Source organism: Hipposideros armiger, unplaced genomic scaffold (assembly GCF_001890085.2).
Source record: "Hipposideros armiger isolate ML-2016 unplaced genomic scaffold, ASM189008v1 scaffold_190, whole genome shotgun sequence".
NCBI classification, from domain to species: Eukaryota; Metazoa; Chordata; class Mammalia; order Chiroptera; family Hipposideridae; genus Hipposideros; species Hipposideros armiger.
In genome coordinates, this window is record NW_017731540.1 from 1,620,530 (window position 1) to 1,629,021 (window position 8,492).

Genomic DNA, 8,492 nt, shown 5'->3' on the forward strand with positions numbered 1-8,492 from the left:
AAAGAAGTCCAGTCTCAAAGGCCCAGTGGGGTGATGATGACATGTATTTTCAAAATCTGTACTAAAAGAATTACGCCTTCTACCTTCTTAAAAGTCTTGTGTGAAGCGTGAAGAGAAGTGTTATTTTTTAATCTCCCTACACAAGTGTCTTAGTTCTTCAGAGTGAAGCCTCGGGAGCAAGGGGTGGTAGAGGGAAATGGAAAGAAAAGGCAGAGGCAAATCCTGATGTGCTGAGTTTCCAGCAATGGGCCGTTCTTACTTAGAATATGATAGTAGTAATATTCAAATGTGTAATCTACATGAATTCATGCAACTGTCTTCAATGTTATTTAAATTACTGAATTGATTATCTAATTTTCTATATGGATTCTCCTGCTGGAGAATAGGGTTACAAAAAACTACACACACACACACACACACACACACACAAATGCGCGCGTGAGAGCATGAGTGCATGCAGTACTAGCATAATCCGAATAAACTATGGATTCTACCAATGTCAATTCCCTGGTTGTATTATAATATTATAGTTATGCACAGCGTTACCACTGAGGGAAACTGGATGAGGGTGCACAAGATATCTCTGTATGATTTCTTACAACTGTATATGAATAAAAATTATCTCAAAATAAATTTATTTTTAAAACATGAACATTTCTCACCAAAACCTTGACTCCAGTGAGTTTGGCCAAAGTACTGTGTGCCTCCTTTCTCTGTAAGGTAGAGATGCTTAACCTAATAATGTCCAAAATAATAGCTAACATTTTCTGACTGTTAGAGCACTTAGTTTCTAAGCACCTTCCACGTACTGACTCATTTAATCCTCACAGCAAACCTAGCAGGCACATATCTCATTTTATGAGAAAACTGAAGCACAAAGAGGGTCAGTAACTTGTCCAAAGTCATTCGGTAAGTACTTGATGACGGTGAGATTTGAACCCAGCTCCCGAGCCTTTACTCGCACTACTGCTCTGTACTTTCTCTCAATAAATATTGTTACGATTTCATTGTTTTACCTATTATCTTGATGCACCATCCATGTTACATTTAGAGTGACTTTGGATTTTTATTTATATGGTCTATTATTTCTAGTACTGTTTCCAGAGTGAAATGATGTCCAGTTGGATAGGATTAGGACTAGGTGGTCCGTGTTCAATCTCATCCTAATATTTTTGGATTTGCTTTTCAGTCTATCACAAATTCTCGATTTTGGTTTTGTAACTCAATGAATTCATTCTCCTTCTTACTTCATCCCAGCTTGCTCCTTACAAGTTTGATAAGCATGTCCTAGACACCGGGCCGTAAGCTCCAAGTTAAATCCCGCCCACTGCTTGTTTTGTAGAGGCTGTGAGAAAAGAATGGTTATTACATCTTTTTTAATAATTGAAAAAAAATCAAATGAAGAATAATATTTTGTGACACTTGAAAATGATATGAATTCAAATTCCACGGTCCATTAACAAAATTGTATTGGAACACAGCCACGCTCCTCTATTTACTTATTGTCTGCCGTCGATTTCATTCAACAAAGGCAGAATTGATTAGTTGCAACAAAGACTGGATGGCCCACAAAGCATATGATATTTACTATCTGACCCTTTACAGAAAAATCTGGCAGCCTCCGATGTGCAGTACCCAGGTGAGGGAGAAGCAAGAGGCAGGCATTGTAAGCATAGTAAGAGTGGCATTGTTTTCAATGAATTATGAGAGGTAATGAGTTTATGTGACGGTGTTTAAGAATATGATGAAAGACATCAGAGAAAGCAGCATGACAGCAAAACCATGAGCCCATGCAGAAATGGTAGTCACAGAATGGCTGGCAGCTTTGAATGTCCTCATTCTCCTATCCAAGAAAAGCTGAGGCTAGGCCCTTCCCACTTCCTTCCCCAGGTTTGTTTCCTCGATTGAAGGACTTAGCTAACCCTCAGATGCAGCTGTGTCTTCTAATAATAACACTTTAGATAAGGTTTTTAGCTTATGGAGGGCCCTAAACCTTCAGTGAAAACATTTCCTGAGGCTTTCTTTGGACACGGTAAAAGCAAGTAGATTGCTAACATATCTGAAATTCAGACTGGTTGTCAATCATTGGCTATAATAGTCATCATGACTGAGAGATGAGAGTAATTAGAGATAAAAATAGCAGTGTGTCTGGAACTTAGATAAATTTGCTAATTGGACTTCTCTGCTATGAACCTTATTCAGGCCTGGTCATTTTGAGGGAAAACATTTTTTTTTTAAGATTTTTTTTATTGGGGAACTGGGGGATGGAATAGCGCTGGGGAATTGAGGGAAGGGGAACAGACAAGTTGCTGTCGTTTTGTTCTTCAGTCTAGTTGTGGAGGACGTTGCTTCACTGGCCCAAGTTGGCACCATCATTGTGCTCTTCCCGGGTGAGGCAGATCAGTCACTGGCTTCTGGACGGCCGATTACAGTGGCTGGTCACGCTGGCTGCTGGCTACACACGGTAGCCCATGGTAACCCACTGCCACAGGGGCTGCAGCCTACGCCTTCGCCGGTGACTCACGGCAGCCCAGCTCCAGGTTGAGCTGTTGTTCAACATCTTAGCTGTAGAGGGCAGTGTCACTGGCCCTCATATGTGGGATCCGAACCGGGGCCCACTGGCGTCCCTAGCCAGCTCTTAACCAATGCGCCACTCGGCCGGCCCTGAGGGAAAACATTTTTATGGGTTCTTTTCTTTTTTATTAGTTTCAGGTGTACAAAACAATGTAATAGTTAGACATTTCACCCCTCACAAAGTGATAACCCCCATGATGTCAGAGGGTTATTTTCTTATAAAGCTGTTCATTTTACTTTTAGCTTGCTTTTCAATGCAAAGTGTAACCAATTATAAAGTTTTAATATGTAATCAAACAGAAAATGTGCTCAGTGGAAAATAACTTATACTTACAGCTATTTTATTAAAATTTGGATTATCCTTAATGGTAATATTAAATATTGAAATAAAGAGACTTCAGTAACATTACTTGGGTCCAGAGCTTTTATTAATTTTGTTTCTATTAGAAGAATACTTTATCACCAGTTTTTTGTTTTGTGTTGTTTTTTGCTTCATCTGTTTGAAATATTCAAAAATATACTTTCAAGCAAGATTCAGGTATACAGATCATCAGTACCTGGCGACTAATAAATATTGTCCCTTATATGCTTGTGCATAAGCAATCCAGTAGTTAATGGCTCAGAAGTCATGCAATGTAGTCAAGTTAAATGTACGGCACTCTAGTTCATTAACCATGTCAAGAATCCCAAACCAAATGATCCAAATGAATACAAAAAATCTGAGTAGCCCTCAACCCCTACTCATCATTGGAAGCCATTTTAACTCTTTCAGACAGTGGGATGATCTGACAGTAAGGTCGCCATTTGAAGGAACACCCTAGCTGCCTACAAGAATGAAGCTAAGTACCCTGAATGTGACTTAATATTTATCTCTGGACACTCCCCCCATTTCAGGTAAATAAATGATCAGTAGTCAAGAAAATATATATATTTATATATTCATATATATATATATATATATATGTGTGTGTGTGTGTGTGTGTGTGTGTGTGTGTGTGTGTGTGTATTTTAATTCCAAGATGTGAGTTAGCTCTGAGGTTAGGTTTATTTTCTCTTTATTTCCAGGCCACTGGTCACTTTTCCAGCAAACTTAGGCCCACTCCTGCGCACATGCATCATTAGCAAATCTTCAATCAATTCTTTCTTCTTCAGGAAAGGGATTCTTAGTTGCTGAGAATATGCACCTGAAAGGAGAGAAAAGGAGCAAATAATTAAGTCACCAAATTATTTTCAGGTTAATTAAATATCCACATATTGGTTTTTAAAAGGAATTTTGCTGATTCTGCCACTGATATCAAAATTCTGTATAAATTTATTGCTGAGGTGTGCTATCTGTCCTATGCAGTTTAGTGATAAAATACAAATTAAGTAAATTGTAATAAATATACTTTCTTGTTATTATATATTAAGATATATTTTTCTGATTAAAAAAGTAAAAATTATCATTATGTAATTTTTAAGATAAAAATATAAAGAAAAAACTTTAAACCACCCATAATATAATCTTCCAGAAACAACTACAGTTTTACACATACATACTTTATACCATAATTAAGTTTGCCATTACCCTATTATGGGGCATTTGGATTGTTTTCAAATTTTCTGTTACTATAAATAATATTGCAGTGAAGAGCCTCATACTGGCTACATAGTGGTGACATCTCTGAATGTTTCCTTAGAACAGATTTCAGGATGGGTAATTTCTGAATATGTTGCTTAGGAAATTTCTTGGAGTAAAGTAGAAAATCAAGCATTTGCAAATTTAATTATTTATATATCTGAAACATTGTTTTTTCTTCTGCTTAGTGTTTAAAAAATAACCAGTATGGTTATTTGCCAGCTAGTTAGACATGAACTGCAAACATCATCAAATTATAGATCTAAATTTTAATTTTCTTGTCATGGAGGAAAGCCAAGAGTCCCAATTTTTCTAGAACATACAAACTGCCAGTCTCAGGCAGGCAGGTTTTTTGTTCCTCTCAGTGGCAAAGCAATACTTGTTAAAGGAAGAGGGGAAGAGGCCATCATTTTTGACACACAAAATCCCTTCATGGGTATTGAAGCCTTTACTAATTCATGAGTTAACCTCAACTCTGTTATTTTCTATTTGACATTCAGAGTGCAAACGCTAACTGAGCCTCTTCTGTTTGGGAGTTATCATCAGCCTACTCTTTTTCCTAAATCAATTAATCTCTCTCTCTCTCTCTCTCTCTCTCTCTCTCTCTCTCTCTCTCCATAGTCCATCATAATTTAGTGGTTAAACCTGGTACACCCTTCTTCACACCTTTTAGATATTTCAGCATTTAGTTGTTAGCTCATATTTTTCTGGACTAAATACCAATGATCTTTGAGTCTTCTCAAAGGATGATATCTCTATCCCTTAGATATTTTTGGGATTCTCTCTTCTGGATTTCCTCTGTTCCTGCTTATCACTGTTACAAACAACCAGAGTGTTCAGGTCACCATCACCCAGCTTGGTAAGCTGTCCTTGGGGTAAATCTCTTCCAGATTCTTTTTAGAATTAAATACATGCATTTTGTACATTTCTTTTTATAGACACACAGAACATTAGAATGGAAAGCCTGAAGAGAATTTATGGGTCATTTAGTTCTTTCCATACCCCTCTCTTTCAGGTGAAGAAACTGAGGGCTGAATAAGTTAATTAACTTGCTCAATTACACAGTTGTTTGATATCTCTTGTTTTTATATTTGTTGACCCAACAGTAACAAATATGATGTTAGCATACAAAATTATATAGAAGCTTTGTGTTTTTAACAAAGCATGGCTTATAGCAAAATTTCTCAAGTGTACTTAAACAATTTAATCTGAAAAAAATCAAAATAACAAGAACGTTTTAAATATTATATAGGAACTTATTTGAGTTCGTTCCTTCTGCTCTGATGATGTGAATTCCCTGAGAACAATAGAGACAAACACCTCTTCACCCATACCCCCATCCCAACATGATAGCGTATTAATCCCCCAAGGACCAAAAAAAAAAAAAGTGAAGAATTTGTGCAGGTACATCCAGAGCCCAGCTGAGCCACTAGAGATTTCACCAAGACTCTTGAGATGAAATCTCAATGTTCCTGCAACTATTTCACTTTTAGACATGGTGTCTTCTTGACCCAAGACCCTCTTGGACTATAATTACACAAATCAAAGGGAAGGTCTTGTTTCCTGATCTGCAAACAATTGTTTATGTCAAACATTAAAATAGCTTCAATAAAGTGAAATGTTCACTCTTGCTACTTGGATAGCAACTCCAGCTAAAGTTGGCAGATCAGCTGGGTCAATAGCAACTCTGCAGCAAACTGAAGGAAGTGGATTCCAAAGCTGAAGGTAAATCTATTTCTTTTTTAAAGATGAAAATAGAAATACCACGTTGAAGTATGCTCAAAAAATTACATGTAGTCACAGACTCTTCTGATAGCCTCATTGCAAGCAAGCAAACTGAAATCCGTTTTAAAGAAAGAATATATATATTATATAGGATCATTTTCATGTTCAGCTGAACACATTATTTTCATTTATTCTAGAGATATTTGAGTAATTCAAAGTGAGTACAAAATACAAAAAATAAATATTGATAGTCATTTGAGTATAACAGCTCAATAGAATGGGAATGGAAGAAAGGGCTATACAGTACAGATGACAAAAACGTACAGTCCTTACTGATACTGATATCTTGGCAGCCTCTGTTCAAAATATTTTTTAAACATTTAAAGACACTCATTTTGTATTTCTACTTTAGTAGATAAGCTGCTGAAATAATATTTTCTCTAAAAAAGAATATTGATTTAAGATACAACAACACTTCCTCCAAATAATAAATTTATCTATAAATAATAGCCGTGGATTACTGGTTTTATGGATCAGCAAATCATGAAGATTTTTAGTTACCAAGGTTAAAACAAACTAGATATATAAATGCTCTACAATATCTTGATAAGGGTTGATTTAAAATGATTACTGTTAATTGCTATTTTAATAGATTATAGGAATGTATAACAATTCTCACAATAAAATGTACAAATATAAAATTAGTTATGTCTCAGTTTTCCACTGGTGCATCAATAATTCTAAGAGTCACTACCATTCAATTGGCCCTTGCTGTAAGCATTGGAAGCTCATGGGTTGAAACAACACCAAAAAAGGAAAAAACAATATGAACAGTGCTAAGGTATCCCTCAGCTTACTCACAGAGGCTAATTCTTCCTTGTTCTAATTCTATAAAAGATATTTCTTCTAGCGCCTCCAGAGAAGACTGTTTTTGTATATAATATTTACTCTAAAAATATTTCACTCTACAAATGTAGAGTGAAAACCTCTACATTTGTAGGAAGTTCCAAATTATGAAACATTAATTACTCAGCTTGCTGGGAGTTAATTACTTATTTGAGATTTGTTTAAAAAGCAATGAGGAATGAATTTGCAAGCCAGCCAATTTTTCTACCCTTTTCTTCATCAACTAAGTACATCTCAAGAAGCCCCTCCATTTACGTGAAAGCAATGTTTATTTGTTTGTTGTAGTTTAAAAGGGGCAAGAACGTATGTGTTGTAGATATTCCCCAGGCTTATATTCAAACCTTCCCAATCCCATGGCAAATAAACAAAAGTTGTGACACCCAATGTTCAGGCTCATGGTGAAAAAGAGTGTTAATTTTGGAGCATCGCTTTATACCCCCATGTTGTATTTTGGGAATCATACTGTTCTTTACTTGTTTTTCTGACTCTTCCTTGCTTCTGTTCATATGAAGTATGAAGATGAGGACAATATGTTGATATAAACAGCTACTATGAAACACAAAAGGAAGTGCTATCTATCTTCCTATCACTTGTGTACTTTGCACCCCCGAGAGGTGTATATGTGGCAGTAGAGATCCCTAAAGCCATTTCTCTCTTCCTCACAGTTCAGCACGTCTATAGTTGATTGACCCTTTCAAGACTTCGGACCAGGGGTTAACCACCTTGTTTTCTGCCTGTGTGTTGTAGATGCACTGCTGAGATCTTCTCCTCCTCTCCAGCCAATTGCCTCCTTCCTAAGCCATGGTTCCTGGAGAGGACACAGTCCACATATATGTCCCAGAAGAGTTGGGCCAGATCCCAAAACAGTGCCCCATGCTTCAAGTTCTCAGATGACTTCAGGTAGATCATAAAATCCCAGAAACCTGAAACACTGTTGGAAATTCGAGGCTTCCGCATTTCCAGGAGGAGCACTGAAGAAGACTCCCAGCACTGGGGATCGGCTTGGTTAAGAGCCAATAGGTCTGTCTGGCTATGACAGAGGAAAGGAGACACACAGCACATTCCAACAATGAGCAGGGAGCAGGTGAGGCTCAAAGGGCGGTAGATCCCTCCTCTGTTCCCAGGATCAGCCATGACCCTGAAAATGCAAATGATGGAAATACCTCATATGAGTCCCTGCTCATGCTCCATTCAGGAAAGAAAATTAGTATTATGCCTTTAAGAACCTTGGTGCCGGCAAAGGAAGCACACCATTGTTTTTAGGAAAACTCTTATCCTTCCTCCCATATCACAATCCCCATTCTATCTAAAATTTATTCATTGTTTAGCAGGTAGTGTAAATCCAAGATATAGATACTAAGAAATATTTATTCTTAAAATGTGTTCCTTTGTAAGATAAATAAGTGAACATGTTTTTCCTAGTATAGAAGAATATAGTTTAAAAGAGAATTAAGTGAAAATTTAAAATTTTGCTGCATGGCTTTAATTATTCTATATTGTAATTTAACTTAGCTATCTTAATGAAGGATTCTCATACAATTAAGAATTCGAATATATTTTACTCTTGGAGGCTTTCCTATTTGGGTAATTTTAATTTTTTAAAAAGGCATAAGAATTATAAAGTGCTGTAAATAAAAATCAACACAGATAATGTGCTAAAATGTATGTG

At 36.6% G+C, this 8,492-nt stretch overlaps 1 protein-coding gene across 1 annotated transcript; it reads right to left on the reverse strand.

Moving 5' to 3' along the window:
* Nucleotides 1–3,581: 3,581 nt before the first annotated feature.
* Nucleotides 3,582–7,961, reverse strand: FAM237A (family with sequence similarity 237 member A). Its single transcript, XM_019652944.1, has 2 exons — nucleotides 7,546–7,961; nucleotides 3,582–3,758 (listed from the first exon to the last, which is right to left on the reverse strand). Exons 1-2 carry the CDS (start codon nucleotides 7,955–7,957, stop codon nucleotides 3,619–3,621), a joined length of 552 nt encoding a protein of 183 aa, XP_019508489.1. The 5' UTR covers nucleotides 7,958–7,961; the 3' UTR covers nucleotides 3,582–3,618.
* Between the last annotated feature and the right edge of the window lie 531 nt (nucleotides 7,962–8,492).

Excerpts from the sequence above, each read along its gene's own strand:
- FAM237A (XM_019652944.1), bottom strand. The coding sequence starts at position 7,957 with ATGGCTGATCCTGGGAACAGAGGAGGGATCTACCGCCCTTTGAGCCTC. Across the intron at positions 3,759-7,545 it reads ACACACAGGCAGAAAACAAG|GTGCATATTCTCAGCAACTA; the intron begins GTGGTTAACCCC and ends CTCTCCTTTCAG.